Source organism: Rhagoletis pomonella, unplaced genomic scaffold (assembly GCF_013731165.1).
Source record: "Rhagoletis pomonella isolate Grant_MI unplaced genomic scaffold, Rhpom_1.0 Rhpom_scaffold_01077, whole genome shotgun sequence".
In the NCBI taxonomy this organism is placed as follows: domain Eukaryota; kingdom Metazoa; phylum Arthropoda; class Insecta; order Diptera; family Tephritidae; genus Rhagoletis; species Rhagoletis pomonella.
The window spans coordinates 1-17,527 of NW_023459631.1; the positions used below are offsets into that span (position 1 = coordinate 1).

At 34.1% G+C, this 17,527-nt stretch overlaps 1 protein-coding gene across 1 annotated transcript; it reads left to right on the forward strand.

Moving 5' to 3' along the window:
* The first annotated feature begins 9,073 nt into the window (after positions 1–9,073).
* On the forward strand, positions 9,074–9,536 carry LOC118751911. The gene is made up of 2 exons (XM_036486737.1): positions 9,074–9,271; positions 9,345–9,536. The coding sequence occupies exons 1-2, from the start codon at positions 9,074–9,076 to the stop codon at positions 9,534–9,536; spliced, it is 390 nt and encodes a 129-aa protein (XP_036342630.1).
* Positions 9,537–17,527: the final 7,991 nt, after the last annotated feature.

A 17,527-nucleotide genomic window follows, 5' to 3' on the forward strand; every position in this document is an offset into this window, starting at 1 on the left:
GAAAGTTAGACGAGGAATAAACATGAAATAGAAAACAAAAGAATAAGAATAAGTTGTAAACTTTGAGCAAAGATTTTGAAAGTTGAGCTCACTCAGATCGGCTCCGGTTTTCGAGATAGCGGTACTTGAAAATATGATTAAATATTAACTATTTTATAAATAACTCCCTCAGTTTTGAAGTTATTTTACTAAAATTTTGCACATAACAGTTTTTTAATATTACCTTAATTATTCCTTAAAATTATCGAAATAGGTTCACATTAACACTTGTTACTCAGATATGTGTTTTTGCGCTATAACTCTAACTTCATATCTGAATAACAAATTGTATACGTGTTATATGTTAAATTGGACCTATACTAAATTTTAACCTATTTAATTGGAGGACTTATAACGCAAAACAACGTTTCTGATCAATCAGTTGTATGAGAGCTAGATGTTCTAGTTAACCGATTTCGATGATTTTATGGAATAGTTAAGGTAATGTTAAAAAACTGTTATGTGCAAAATTTTAGTAAAATATCTTCAAAACTCAGGGACCTTTTTATAAAATAATTAAAATGTAAGCAAAGTTTCAGGTACCGCTATCTCGAAAAGTGGAGCCAATAGGGCAAAACTGAGGACGCCATTGAATTTAGAAGGCTCCAGTTAAGTAATACCAACTATCAGAACATTTGTCGAAAGAAGTTACTTTGATACCACTCTCGAAATATTCTGACTAAAAGAAGGAGCATCATTAAAAGTAGTAAATCAGGGTTTTTACACACTTCTACAGACAAATTTTTTGAAGCATTTTACAGGTGAATGTAATTTTATAAGGACTAGCAGTTATAGAAAGATTTAGATCGTTTCGACGTATTTTCCAAATGTGCATTCAATGAAGGTGTTTTTGGAATAAAAGTTACGCGCAAGATCGCAGAATATTTTATTTTTAAAAGTTAGTTTATTCTGAAAGCACACCTCTTGCCAGTGTATCAAATTATTCGTAATTGTTTGTAGAATACCAACTTATACGCGATAAACCGAAAATTTTGAAAATTGTGAAATGTAGAGTTACAGACTTTGAGTTACTTGCCATTTCGTTATTTTTTAAGGCACACTTTTCTTACTTACTACATATGAAGTGTACACATAAGTGCTAAATGCCCATTTAATTTTAAATCAGAATATGGTGTGCTCCAAAAGTTATGACGTAATTAATTGTGCCCCTCTTAAAAATTACATAAAAAATTCACTTGTTTTCATTATTATTTTTTTAATTTAAACACCTATAATTCAAAAGTTATGCAGCAAATTGATCCAAATTTTTTTTTAGGCTTCAAGTATACGTCAATGAATTATATCCAAAAGCTTGATATAGTTTACTAAATAACACAAAGGTTACCTGTTTTTTAGATTTGCCCATATACACGGAACAACCGCCAACGGTTGGAAGTGCAGCGTGGAGAAATTGACACTAATTTATTACTATCAACAGTATGAAGAGGACATAAATTGAGTTTAGTCCTTGGTAGTTAATAAGTACCACTCATTCAGTTGACTAAATTTGTGCATGCACTGAGAAAAAAAACATATCCTCTTTTAAACGAAAACACATATGATTTGGCGCCAAAGGACCTTTTTTGTACTTTAACCCTAGGAGGTTCAACCAGGTGCAGACCTTTTGCACATAAACGTGTGTATAACTTCCCAATGTTCCCAACGTTTATATTTTACCCTGCCTGATAACTGTTATGCCGGAGATTTATTTTTCCGTTGCTCACAAGAGTTATTTCGCAACATTTATTTTTTACATTGCTTGATGAGAGTTTTTTCACTATCTCACTTTTGTTTTCATCATATCCATCTTCTACTCCATCTCCATCTTCATAGATATCGTTACCTTATAACACTTATCAGACAAGGTAAAAAATAAAAGCTGGAAAATAACTGTTATCAAGCAACGTAAAAAATAAACGCTGGATTATAACTCTTACCGGCGAAATAAATAATATTTCTCATCTAATAGCTGTTATGAAACCGTTTCGATTTGAAAATTAAAAATATTAGTTTTTTTGGTGGTGCGTGTAAAACTTTATATAGAACGTTCAGATTGAATTGAGCGCATGCAACGTGTATAGCAGCAGCGTTTGTAGTGTAACCATCTGTGAGTTTTTATTGAAGCGAGTGAAGCTGTAGTGCAAACACTTGTAAGTTTTTATTTAAGTGAATTTATTTTGGGGTTTTCCACAAAAATATAAGGTAAGTGTAATTTTTTCTGTTTGTTTACATATGGAATCGATGATGATATGATGGACGTGGTGAATCGCACCACAAGATATCAAAATTTATCGGAAGAAGAGAGGAGGCAAATGGAAGAAAGGTTGGCAATATGGTTGCCCGGTGCTGATGGAGAAGCCGAGGAAATCAATGTATTCGAAGGCGACGACGTCACGGATCCTGATTATGTGCCGACGTTAGAAGATGCGGCTTCCGATGCTGAGACTGAGACCGTTATAGAAACCGAGACTCCATATGACGATGATGAGGAATTGGAATATTTATATGAAGGCGCTGCAGCTGCACCCGAAGCGCTTGAAGCCGTCGATATGGACGAGGAGCCTTGTTCGGTGATCTCGATTATTAAATACCGTTCAAAGGATGGCAAGCTTTGATCAAGTTCTCCGCCGTGCACAGGTAGATTTCGTGCGCATAACTGCGCTATTGTGGGTCGCGAAGGCCCGGCTCCAGGGATTATGCGATCCCCGGTTTCAATATTTAAATCGCTAATAGCACCGGAAATCGTTAGTATAATTCTGCGTGAAACGAAACGAAAAGCCCAGGAACTATGCCGCCTATGGCGTGCCAAGAATCCTGACCAGACACCGCGAACGTGGACGAAACCTGTAACTGAAAATGAAATATACGCATTTTTTTGGCCTAACTTTGTTTGCCGGTATATTCGGTTCAAACAGTCAGCCTGCTCTTGAGTTGTGGAGCAACAACGGAAACCCTATCTACAGGGCGACGATATCTGCACACCGATATAAAATTATTCTACAATATATTCGATTCGATAACGGCAACACGAGACCCGCTCGACTATTAGAAATCCAATCGGCCGCCATTGACGACATTTGGAACATGCTCATGAGCAACTTGGAACGTCTATATGTTCCGGGTGCCCACATAACTATTGATGAGCAATTGTTCCCGTACCGAGGCCACACGCGCTTCACCCAGTATATTCCATCGAAACCAGCAAAATACGGAATTAAAGTCTGGTGGATGTGTGACGCCAATTCCAATTGCCCACTGAAAAGAATAATATACACAGAGAAAATGATGCAGGTAAAACGCAAGTTTTTAAAAGAAATTGTAAAATAACTTTTTTTGATATAATTTCACTTCATTCAAAATAAAAAATACAGTATTTGTACTTACGACTTTAAAACGAAACATTCGCAAAACAAAAACGATCTTTATAAAATATTCTATTTTTTTACTGAGGAGAACAAACGACATTAAAGAAATAGCGTTAAAAATGCGTATTTTAAAAACTAAAATGAAACATTGTAGAATATTGTCCCAACAAGTTGTAGTGCGACACAATTTTCAACAAGCAAAATAAAACTAGACACTTTTAAGACAAAAACGTTAATTTATTTTCAGTCAATTAGGTATGAAAAGTATTTTAAACTAAAATGTTTTCCATTAGAATTTAAAAAGCTACCCAGCTACAATGAAAAACTTTCATATGTTTGCATCATTTGTCGGAAAAATTGTGTTCAGATAAATAAGTTACTTCAATCTTCAGAAAAGGCGATGAAGTATATAGAAACAATACTGCCATTCTAACCCCTAACTGCATATAGGGGACATTGGTGGACTTCTTTGACCGCAAAAAGCTTTGGTAAGAGTAACTTACAAAAACTTATGGGTTATTAAATAATAATTTAATACTTTCTTAATTGAAATTACAGGATTTGACCAGCATGAAGCAAAATTAGCAGGCCCAGCTTGGAAGTAAGGCATGAACATCTGAATGTATGTATATAGTGATATGTAAAACATCTGTATTTCATTTATTAAATGTTGTAACTTATTTATAAGTATATCTCAAGTAGCACACTGGTGTATAAATTGGTGTAAATTTATGGATTATGGTACAAATCTGATTAGATTGAAGAAAAAAGAACGTTTTGGTGTATTTGTTATTCCACCAGTATTTCTTTCAAATAAAAATTCTACTTTATCATTTTGGTACTATTTGTTCACTGAGATTAGTACGAAAAAATGCTCCTAAAGCTCCTAAAATGCGCCACTTTTTTCATTTGGTTCACAAATAGCTCCTCGTTAACAAATGTCATTGAAATTATTCAGGCGACATTCTGAGTAGTGATGTGCTGAATTCTCGGTACCCAATACTTGAAAAAAATTTCGGTACCCAATACTTCCTTTTCGGTACCCGATACCGATTCGACACACTAAACTTTCGTCATTATATCTGTGCCGTTCAATTAAAGTAGCTTAAGTCACTTTAGATGGTTTGACTTTGAATTAAAAAAAAATCAGTTTCCTTTGAAATTGTTTTATATTTTAATTAAGATTCTATTATAGGGGCATCTTGAACTACATCTTTGGCTAGTTAAACGTTAAAATATTGTTTGGGAATCCAATGAAATGGGGCTTTAAAGGGAAAAGGACCTATCTCGACATAGGCTACTTTTGGGGGTAAAAATTATTGATATTTTATAATACATCGCCTAAAAACCCAAAATGTACAAATAAGACGGTCCTTTCTCAAGAGATGAGCAATGTGTTTGTATGTATGTAGTTAAGTGAAGCAAAGTATAATGTGTGCGTCGAACAAGGCAGGCAATTAAATCAGCACAATAATGATAAAGGCGAATTTAATAAGGTGGTGTTAGCCGTATATAAGTAAAAAATTACACTAACAAATTATACGCAGATATTCATACTGACATTAGTATGAACTACAACAAACACGTAATTTTGATGTAGTGTCCTCCACGGCGAAAAATTCAGATACGCCGGTAACACCACCTTATTAAATTCGCCCTGATACTGATGTCGCAAAACACACTCTCGCCTTCTTTTACTTATCGCAATCGTCTTTCCAATTGCAATAGTTCTGGTGGCAATATTATTTATTTTTAATAGCTGACACTATATGTATGTGTACATATAACTCATATTTTTGGCTGTTGCGCGCTTTTATTAGAAATTCCAAGATTTCGGTACCGAGCATCGAAAGTATTTGATACTTTTTAAATCGGTACCGAGTATCGATCAATACTTAAAAGTAGCGACTCAGCACATCACAAATTCTGAGAGCAATTGACAGTGGACCAAAGAATCCACCAAAAAATGAATATTGAATACACCACAGAGTAGCTTTGTTTCTTTACAGATAGGCGCATTTACACAAGGTAGTGTTAGCCGAATATAAGTAAAAAATTACAAAAGCAAATTACAAGAAACACATAATTTTCACGTTATGCGGTGAAAAATTCAGCTGTTGCTCCAACATTAGAGAGACTAGGCACAGCTACTTTGATTTGCTTCTTTTACATATTTTTGTATTTTTTGATAAAAATGGGCGATTTATTAAATTTGATAAAGTGTGGCAAAACCTGAGTATTTGTGAACAATTTTTAAACATAAAATGCGATTAAAAATTCGCAGCAAATACATATGTTCAGTTGTCAAAAGCATCGGTCAGGTGTTTACTAGCTAGCTGAGCTAGCTGCTAGGAAAGTAAAGAAACAAAGCTAGTGTGTGTGCACATAATACGCTGCCTGTTTTAATATGAGCTTATTATACATACCACAAGTAGAGCTGCTATCAGTGTTACCGTTTTGATAAGTTGGTAGTTTCATTTCAGGGCTGTTCTGGTTTCGTTCGAAATTGATTTCTCATCGATTTGGATTTCCGATTCCAAATTTTAAAGATGTTTTGCAATCCTATCAAAGTTTTGAAGTTATAATAGAAAATAAATCCTATTCGAAATGTCAAAAATGCATTGAGCTGTTGTTGCATAGTATTCGTTTATTAGAACATTTGTAAAAATTTTAAATAAATTTTGCTGAATGGCGGTAATACAATGGTGATGTGAAAGTAGAAAAGCGTACTGAAAGCGTGCTAAAATGGCTTAAAACTCGTACCGAAATATTAAGATTATGTTGCTGACATTCCGTAATTTTATTGCATCATGGTTAAATGAAAACAAATAAATAAAAATAAAATTGCGCGAGCACAGTAATACATTTTTTTTGTTACCAAATATAAAATGCTTATATCGATTGTATTTTTTTTACATTTTAGACATAAAATAATTGATATAAATTTAATTAATATCAAAGATTCATACTTTTGCATGAAGTAAAATCAGAAAGGAAATAAAATATCAATATCTGATGATTAAAAAAAATTGGTAGTTTGGAAACTGATTTGGTAGGATTTTTTGTTCCTAAAAATATTGTCGAGTGGTAACACTGGTTGGTATATTTAATACACCAGTGGTGAAATATGCATCAATAAGGCACCCCTACACGCTTAAATTTTGTTTGGTTACTAATGATTCATTATCATGCCTTCACAAATGCAGCTATAAGTTGAATAGTATATATGAGTACGAACAACAGCGACAATTTTTTCTACATAACATAGGCGAACGCTGATTTGATTTCTTCTTTTCGTACGCGAACGTTAACAAAACATGTTGAAATGTATACGTTCGCGTTTGGGTTCGAATAATGGACGTGTGGTAGGCGCTTAAACTTCTGTCAACTGTGTTCATTTGGCAAGAAACAGTTTTTTATACCAAATTCTCAAACTGAATTGTGTCTAGGGCAAAATAAATACACCGTTCTTGGCTTGGTAAATATTTTTGTACCAAACTCAAAAATCTGTGTATGTTTTCAACGACGACCATATTTTCAAAGTATTATAAAAGTAAGGCTAAGTTCACAACCTAGAGTAATAGCGTTACGCGATGCAATGGAAATCGCTCAATCCAAAGAAACTTCTTCGCTGGCGATTAAAAAGTAGCTAGTGTTTAAATTGCAGCAAAATTATACACGAATAATTTTTTATAATAGGGGAGTTTACGATGAGTAGCATTTTAGATTTAAAGTTGCTACGTACCAATCTAGCACATATTTTGATGTTGGGAAAGCAACAAAACGTGTGATACATTGCTACATAGGGATTCCCCTAATATATTTTTTTTGTTTCCACAACCCTTTGACAATTTATACCGAAACTTAAGCATATTGTATTGTATATAATAGCAGTAGAAGAGATGTTTAATTTATTATATAAATATGTACATATGTATATTTTTATTTATTTGGGCTTTAAGTATGTGAAAAAGCATTTTTTAACAAACTGCATAATTTTTATTTGCTTGCACAGCGATAAACACCAAAGACTGTGTAAATGTTGGTTAGAAGCGATTTTTATGTATTCTCGCTACGCTAATACGTTAGGTTGTAAACTTAGCCTAATACTGAAACTCAGCTGAACGCCATATTAAAGCTGTATGACTATTATTTAACTAATTTAACAATTTCATTATGTACATTGGCTCAACTATGCCACTTTATGTGTATTTTCGAACCTTTTTTAAACAGCGCATCTCTTAAAAATTTAATAATGGCGAAAAATTCATGGCTTTCAAAATATAAGTTTTCCCGGATTTATTTAAAAATCTTTAAATCCTTATAAATTTTTAGGCGCGCGATTTTCTTGCCCGCATATTACGAAAAGGAATGCTGAGATTTATAAAAAGAATTCCAAGTCGCGCAGATTAAAAAAGAGCTTCGGTGTATGTCTGAGTTAATTTTAAATTTGATTAGTAGTAAATTTTATTCCTCGAATCCTTTTGTACCCTTCACACTCATGAAAATATATTTATGCTAGAATATGATGTAAATTCTTTACCATTATGGTGTATGATTTGAGCCAATACCAATACGTATTTTACACCAACGGAGTTTATATTATGTTCCAGAAACAAGAAAACTTGTATACCACTGGCATAATATATATGCCGAAAATCAGTAAAAAAAATTGAAGGTACGTGTAAATAATGCACGAACAAGCGGTATAACTTTTACACTGAATCGAAATAAACTGTTCAAAAACTGCGCTTAGAAATAGCATATTTTTTATATTGAAAATGTATATCACGCCGATGTAAAAAATACACAAAATATTTTGGTCTATTTTTGACTTTTGTGCTACTTGAGATGTATACATATCAATATATTTTTGATAATGTGTGTACCAAACGACTTGTTGTGATTTAATAAAAATAAAATTTGAATATCAAATTTGAAAACGCACATTTTTAAAATGAAGAAAAAACATTTTAGGAATTAATTTCAACATACGCATATTCAATTATCAAACAAAAGTTTTTAAAAACGATTTGAAAATGTTCGTATCAAAAACAAAAACATAGATTTTGAAATTTGAATTGAAAATTATCGTTTTCAAAATTTAAATAAATATTGTAGGTGCAAAACCTGGGTCAAAACGTTTTTAAAAGTAAAACGTCCCATACAAATTTGAAAACGAAAATTTCTCTGTGTATGTTGGAAAACAGGCAAACGAAGCGTGTGCGGTAAATCAAGGCGAGAACGTTGTTCTTAAATTGGTCGAAAAATACGTCGGTTCTGAACGAACAATATATGCCTATAATTTCTTCTCGTATTTTGATTTGGCCACGGCTTTGGTGACAAAACGGTTGGCATATTTAGGAACCATGCGCAAAAACAAAGCCTGCATACCGAAGGAGATGTTGGACCCAAAGCGAGATGTATTCAGTACAGTATTCGGTTACTACAATAATAACATCGCACTATGCTCAACGTGCCAAAAAAGAAAAAAAAATGTGGTTCTCATCTCGACCGAATATTACAATTCCGTCGTCGACTCATCGAAGCCATTTCAAATTCTGGACTAGAATAAGTATAAATCCGGAGTGGACACCATGGATCACATGGTTAGCGGTTACACGTGCAAACGGGGCACAAACCGGTGGCCGTTAACTCTGTTCTATAACATGCTGGACTTGGCGGGCTTGGCTGCATTTGTCATTCATGACAAATTGGGGCATGTCAAGAGGACCGACCGAAGACGTGTATTCCTCATGGAATTGGCAGAACAGCTGGTGGTTCCTTACATGGAACAAAGAGCAACGAATCCCATTGTACGAGGTATTCAACATGTCAAAGTGGCAATGGCGTTATTCGGTGTAGAGGTAAGCATTTCATATATGTATTCATTCATTGAATTCAAGTTCTAAAATCATTTGTTCAACGTTTTTTTCGCAGGTAGCTGTAGGCCCACCGATAGATGATCAACCAGTCCATCCCGTTTCCTCTGCAACTCGACCATCGTGCTCACTCTGCTATAAATTGGATAAAAAGCAGCGAAAAACTAGATTTCATTGCATGTATTGCAAAAAACCAGTGTGTCAACAGCGTTCACATGCCAAGTACGCGTGCGTTGAATGTCGTGCCTAACCTTTATTTTCTTACTTATGATAAATAAAATAGGGTATATTGTTACCTAGAATATAAAAATATGTTTTTATTGTTCACCCTGACTTTTTCCTAGCATTAAACATATTTACACAAACTTTTGGGACACCTGCCTGTGTATTCCCATACAAATCTCATGTAGGTCTGCTCAGACCTAGTTGTACCAGTTGGCGCCAAAAAATCCCTGAACCTCCAAGGGTTAAACAGTTTTTTATAGATGTTTTGTCGTTGGATACGATTTCATTCTGGACAGATGCTTTTTCGTGATTAAAATAACCCGACAAAAGTTAGAAGTTAGGTATATGTTCCGTCCAATAGCATACGAACCCGGAACCTCTTGAAAGCTAACAAATAGTAGCAAGTATGTATATCTCGCACTCAACTACAGCCATAACATGCAAGTGTGTTTTCAAATGCTCAGTTTGAATCAAAGCCAAATCATGCGATTGGTGCATTTGTACAGATTTGTTTTTCCAATTTACAATGTGGCGTTGTTTGGAAATTTTGTTGTTGAGCCAAACTAGTTCTCGATAAAAATTTCTGGACAACATCACTCTGTGATCGATTAAACACACTTATGTAAAAATTGCAAATCGCTAACATGGAAAACCCAAAAAAGGCTATTTGAAAAAATCATGTTACTTTTTTCTTAGCGTGCGGCCATTTCTCACTTGTTCCGGCAGGGTATAATAGTAATAAGAATTTTTTGTAAGTAAATACATATGTATAGTACATCATCATACACAAATTCGTACGTATTTATGTATTTATGCACACATGAATATATATAAAAATTTTGTATTTAATCCATGTGCATCTCTTGGGTTTTCAATTTGTTGGCTCCACCACATTCTGCGCTTGGTGGCAGAGTGATTGCTTATAATGACTGAAATGACGCAGTCGGAAATATTTTTTTTTGAGCCCTCATTAAAAAATGATCGTTTAATAAGTTTTTATTAATCATTCGAATTTGCGTAAGCTCATTCGCAAGCGTGCTTCGCCGTTGGTGTTCTGTTTGTCTATCTGGCTTATTTGACAAATTATCAATACATTTTACTGTTACACCAAAGCAATATAAAAAAATATTCTGGTTTAAATTGTTGTCATATTAATGGCTGCTATTTTTGATAATCATCAATTAATGGAAAATATTTCGAGTACTGGAGAAAGGTTACTTACTAGCATTGCCAGTAACTTTCAATTGCTAAGTAGTAAATACATACTTTCAGGTCGTGAAGCCAATTAAAACAAAAGACTTAAGTCACAAACCGCATTAGTTTGAACAAAATTTAAGCCGGTTTATGTTCCTAAAAATATAAAGATGTGTTTAGCACAGATTCATTTCATCTTTGGAAATTCATTTATATTAATTTGAGGTCCAGTTATCGTCGATGTATAGGTATATTTTATTGCAACATAAACTCTAATTTAACTATGTATAAACAGACTTATGCAATAAAAAAAATGTGTTTACATCGCGAAGTGTTAGAAGGACAGAAAACAGGAATAAATCTGTCTTATTTTGCAATGGTACGAAGATCAAGGTAATGTTAAACACTTTAAGGTAAAGGTGAAGAGGAATATGCAGAAATAAAGATAAATATGAAGAAAAGGATGAGGATGAAGATCGATATTGTTATCGATATAAAACTCGATATTTTTATCGATATAATAATCGATATTGCTATCGATAAAATAATCGATATTGTTATGGATACTGTTATTGATTAAATAACCGCTATTGTAGTCGATATAATAATCAATATAATAATCGATACTAGAGTGCCAGTTACTGTCGAAATTCGACAGTTTTTCTAGTTTTAGAAGCCTTGGAGAGGTTTTCTAACTTAACACGTAGCAAAACTTATACGATACAAATTAACCAGCCGGAAAATCTTCTGCTTTGGAACTAAAACGTAACTAAAATTTTTTATCTGTGAAGGTCTTTGCAGGACTTCGGCAGGACTTGGAATTGACCCGGTACATTCAAGTTTGTCGATAAATTTCAATGATTTGATACATATCGATAGTTCGATGAATTTCAAGAACACTAAAATCCGATAACTCAACAAAATTCGTTAACTCGACCAATTTCGATAACTGTGAAGTTCGAGGGCTCGATAAATTTCGATAACTCAAAAATGTAAATTTTTTGGATACCTTTATAAATTTTTACTTTTGACAGCTCCACATTTTTCGAAAACTATCTAAGCATTTTGATAACTCGTTACACTCTGTTAACACGATAAAATTCGATAAGCAGTGATAAATCGATAAGCTAATAGAACCTTGAGATTTCGATAAATCGATATATTTTGAAAATTCCATAAACTTCGATTCGTTGAACCAACCTATTTCAGTAGATCAATAATTATCGATGACTCTGTTGAAAGGACTCCATGAATTACGACACCTCGATAAATGTCGTTAAGTCTATATATAATGATAATTCAATAAATATCGATAACTTGATACATTTCTTTAACTTGACAAATTTCGTTAATCCCACACGTTTTTATAGCTCAATAACTATCCGTAAATTTGGACAACTACGTTTCTGTGTCTATACTCAATCTCGACAACTCAATAAACATTGATCAGTTTGAATAATTCGATAAGTTGCGATAACTTAATAAGCATGGATAAATTTCTATAATTATAAACTTTTACGATTCGATCAATTTCAGTAACCTTTATGTCTGTTACCTTAATTCTTATGTATTTCTCATTGTCTCCATTTTCGCCTTTATCTCCATTTTCGTCTTTATCTTCACTTTTGCCTTTTTTTGTCTTCATCGTTATCACTGGTTTCTTCGTCTTCAGATTTATCTTTATTTAAAAGTTTAATTTCAAATACGAAGTAAAACAAAATGCGAAACAGCTTAAATGGAACAGGTTGCAAAACAACCATACACAATATGGAAATTTTTAAACGACGATTTTCAACCAATTTTGAAACTATAAAAATTCTCCTCATCTACAGAAAATTACCTTTCCAACGGTGTTTTTGTTTTGAAATCGGTAACTTTACCTTGGTCTTCATCTTTGCTTTTATCTTTCACATCTTTGCTTATATCCATTTCTTTTGCTATTCACGTAGATGAGATGAGGTGCGATGACGTGATAAGATGTGACGTGATTTTATGTGATGTGATAGGATGTCATGTCATTTGTTGTCACATCCTCTGATGTCATGTCATATAATGTCATACCATATGATGTCATATCATGTGATGCCACGTCATGTAATGCTATGTCATGTCATACGATGTCATATCATGTGATGTCAAGTCATGTGATGTCATGCCATATAATGTGATGTCATATCATATAATGTCATGTCACGTGATATTGTGTGATGTGATATCATATTATGAGATGTAATATCATGTGATGTCTCTTCATATCATGTAATAAAATGTGATGTGATGTCATGTAATGTGATCACATTCCATGTTCCGATTAGTATATCGATAACCCTGTTGATAACTGTGTCGATAAAAATACCGATAACAATATTCATAAAAAATACAATAATGGATATTGTTATCGGTATAATAATCGATTAAATAATTGATTTTGTTATCGATTTAGTCATTTATATTGTTAACGATATGTACAATAATCGATAGTGCTGATTGTTATATTTATCGATGAATTAATCGATTTTACAATCGTTGTATATTTCTATATGTTTATGGATATTGTTATCGGTATTTTTATCAACACAGTTATCAACAGGGTTATCGATATACTAATCGGAACATGGAATGTGATCACATTACATGACATCACATCACATTTTATTACATGATATGAAGAGACATCACATGATATTACATCTCATAATACGATCATTTAAGCTGTTTCGCATTTTGTTTTACTTCGTATTTGAAATTAAACTTTTAAATAAAGATAAATCTGAAGACGAAGAAACCAGTGATAACGATGAAGTAAGTTATCGCGAAAAGTGGCAGGTTTTGGAAAAGGGGGCGTTGCACCTCCCATACAAACTGAACTTCTCAGATTCTGAAATTTAACACAGCTATATATGCTATCAATAGCGTTCTTATGGCGAAAAGTGGTAGGTATTGGAAAAGGGGGGTGGCCCCGCCCATGCAAATTGAAATTATCATATCACTTATCTCTGGTACCAGTTATGCTAACGTCCTGGCGTTTGACACAGAACCATATGTTGTTAATATCGCATTTACGCAAAAAGTGGTAGATTTTGGAAAAGGGGGCGTGGAACCTCCCATACAAACTGCAATCTCATATTGATTATTTCTGGAACAACTTTTGCTAACGTCCTGAAATTTGGCACGGCAAAATATGTTATCAATACCGTACCTCCTGCGAAAAGCGGTAGGTGTTGGATAAGGAAATTAAAATTCTCATATCGCTTATCTCTGGAACCGCTTATGCTAACATTCTGAAATTTGACACAACTATTTATGCTTCCAATAACTAGTGTTCGTCCGATAGCACCATGTACACTGAGGGAAACAAATTTTAGAATAAAAAAACGTGCTAAGTTTAAAAAGATACGCATATAAAAGAGCACCAACCCAACTTATTTTAAATTTGAGTATGTACGTTATAAAATATGTGGTTGTGAAGTGCACAGATGCTTTTTTGTTCAACTCCACGCAGTAACCAAGTGGAGCGCGAAAACGACCATACGAACATTTCGAACTACTATCCTCTTCCGGATCTTCATCGTTACATAATTAGGGGATTTCCTGAACTCGTAAAGTCTTAAACCGTGTAAAACTCGTAAGTTTTCGAGGCTTTTATGGGAACGCCCCCTTTGTGAAAAGGTGTAAATAGGTGCGTAAAGTGACTGTTTGACAGATCAATCAGGATTTTGTGAAGCAATTCTTAGTATTTCCCATAACATCCCACCATCTTGTCTCTTATCACTCTTGGCTAAAATACAATTAAAAATGCCGAAAATTAGCAGAAAACCTAAGTCTATACAGTTAGTGGATGAAATACATTCATTTTATTCGCGTGTTATTTTTTTAATTCATTTTCATTATTTTATCATACATTTTAGTATAAACATTTCGGCCTCTCGGCAACACTGAAGTTTACGAGGTCGTTTGCGCAACAAATTTGCCTCGTAAATTTACGAGGGGCTCGTAAATAGAGCTCCATACAAATTTCGGCAGTTATTTTACGAGGCTCGTAAATTTACGAGCTTTACGAGGTTTACGAGGCTTTTACGAGTTTAAGGGAATTCCGCGATAAATCTTGAAAGATCTTCCCTTTTGTTGACGCATCAAAATCCTACGGCCAACATCGGTAATAGTGTAACGCAATTGATGGTTAATGATAGTTAATGATTCAATAATACAAGGTTAGATAATTGTTGACAGCTGCGGTTTGACACTTCCTTACAAAAGGTTGCATTTACGAAGGACAGAGAAAGGGGAAGAATGCAATCCCTTGTTGCGAAAATGGTAGTAGAAAGTACGGAAAGTAGGCAATTAGTACTGAAATTCCTTTTGTAAATTCTAATGTATTTGCAGGAACAATGGCATTTTAAACGAAATATTGAACGAAATATTAATATATCTACGTGAATTACGTAATTTATGTGCTTTTTAGCTGTATATAAACTGCAAAAGGGCTCAAAATTAAAATAAAGATACTATGAGATTTATGTAAACATCCAATTTTAAACAATTTATGTTTTCATCGGTTAAATGTGCTTCATATGCATATACAAATAAACATATTGCACCAAAGCTTAAAATTCTATTTTGCAGCAAAGCTACACTTTTTCTAAGTAAATTTGCAAAGAAGAAACACGGCGCCACTGCTAAGGGAGCGGTGCGAAAGAGACAACTGTCGGTTTATCGAACCTTGAATTACCCTGTGTGGAAAATCTCTAGTTCTGAACTGGTGCGCTTCTAGTACATTTAGACCCAGTACTGGTTCGAGATAAATCTCTTTTTCATGCAAGCAACTGGCGAGTTTAACATGGCGATGTCCTAGGAAGTGTCAATTGCCCTCCCGAAGCTGCATCCCTTTTTCGATAGTTTCGAACTAGTCCTAAATTCTATAGTTCCGAACCAGTTCTAAAATCGACAGACGAAAGAAAAAAGTATCATGATTTTTCAATCTTTTTGGTTCTTCCGTGTGTGCGATTTTAAGTTATTTTGGAAGAAATGTGTTTCCATTTGAAATTAAATTTGTTTGAATGATTGTAAGAAATGTACGTTTACATACCTTTAGCTGTAGTTGAGTTTGCAGAGATGCTCGCTGTTATTTCTTAGATTCCAGAACGTCCCAAGATGTTGAAATGTTAACACAAATTTTAATTTTGTATTACCAAGCTATGAAAAAGCATCTGAGAAGCACAGAATAGAAGCGTATTTGAACGAAAAAGCCGCCGAACACATATCTATGTAAAGTAAACAAGCCTCCCTTTTTCGATAGTTCCGAACTGGTTCTAAATTCGACAAATAAGATCTAGTTCGTTCTGCATCCCTTTTTCTATAGTTCCGAACTATTTCTAAATTCGTCACTTTAGATATAGATTTCTAGTGAAATAAATTGAAAAAAATTAGTTTTTTAAAAGTACCTTTTTTCGCCGATTTTGGACTGGTGTTCGTTCGTTTTTGGTGATAAAGACCTAGTACGGAACTACAAATTTGATAGGGTATTGAAGCCCTAACCGCCAAAATAACGTAAGCGACATTTTTTTCAAAATTTTCTTTTTGATGCAGAAATGCATCTAGATGCTCTAGGAATATTTCTGCATGAAAAAGAAAATTTTGAAAAAAATGTCGCTTACGTTATTTTGACGGTTAGGGCTCGATATGTACCTTTGTATGCAGTAAAAGTTTAAATAAGAACAATTTTATGTACATTCATTTGAAAAAGACGTTTTTGGGTAGGAAATGACGTTTTTTCAGACCAAGAGGGACGTTTTCTCATGCCGAAGACCTGGCCACACTGGGTTGTGGTTTAAGAACAATTTTAAAAGCCCTTGTGCTGAATATGAAGAAATTTTAAGCGAAATTGTACGTAGATAAGTCGATGAATGAAATATTAATTTGTAATGCGTGCATGGTTTCATTAAAACAAAAAAAATCCACTTATGTCAGCTTATAATGGTTTCAAATTTACGCCAATACCTACATATTGCCACCGTTAGATTTCGTTTCTGAGAGACTTTTTTGGCAACGCATACCCTTCATGCAGATCCGAAGATTAAGACATGCTAATGGCCAGCGTGGTTTTTACGGGCAGGTAATGCAATGGTCAAGCATCTTAAGAGAAGCGTTAACGACGATCACTGCATGACTGTCCACATCAAACGGAAAAAGATTCAAAAAACCAGTTACTTATACGGCATAATTAACAAACGTACAATAAAAGCTTGGCTACGATATATGGTATCAACCTCACTGTACACAATGTATGACATTAAAATAGACGAATCATTCTTTGATAGCAATGCTATTTCTTTTGCGAATCCGCAGCATGAATACAGTGAACATATTCCAATTGAAGAAAGCCTAGTGGCCCAACAACATACCCTCCTTTGGAACGAAGATCAACATCTACGTATTGCACCGGGAGAACACAATGTTCCACAAAGTTTGTTGTTCGATGAATATGCAGAAGAGCTTTCTTTGGCATCAATTTACTTAGGACAATTCCGACGCTTCAGATACCAGGTTAAAGTGACGCCTTTTATGATGGCAACTAGCTAGTTAAGGAGATCCGATCGACGAGCTGTGACGCCATATCACTTATTATATTTGGCAGTGAAAATCTTGCGCTTGAGGCTCGCGATGCTCTCACGGTTGCATTTAAACACGTTGGTAGTAATACATGCATTGTACAGATTGAAGCACAACGGCATGGTGATTTCTGATGAATTTGCTGAACGATTACACTACATAGAGCGAACAACATTAGTCAACGAAGATGCAGTAACATGTGCTATATACTTT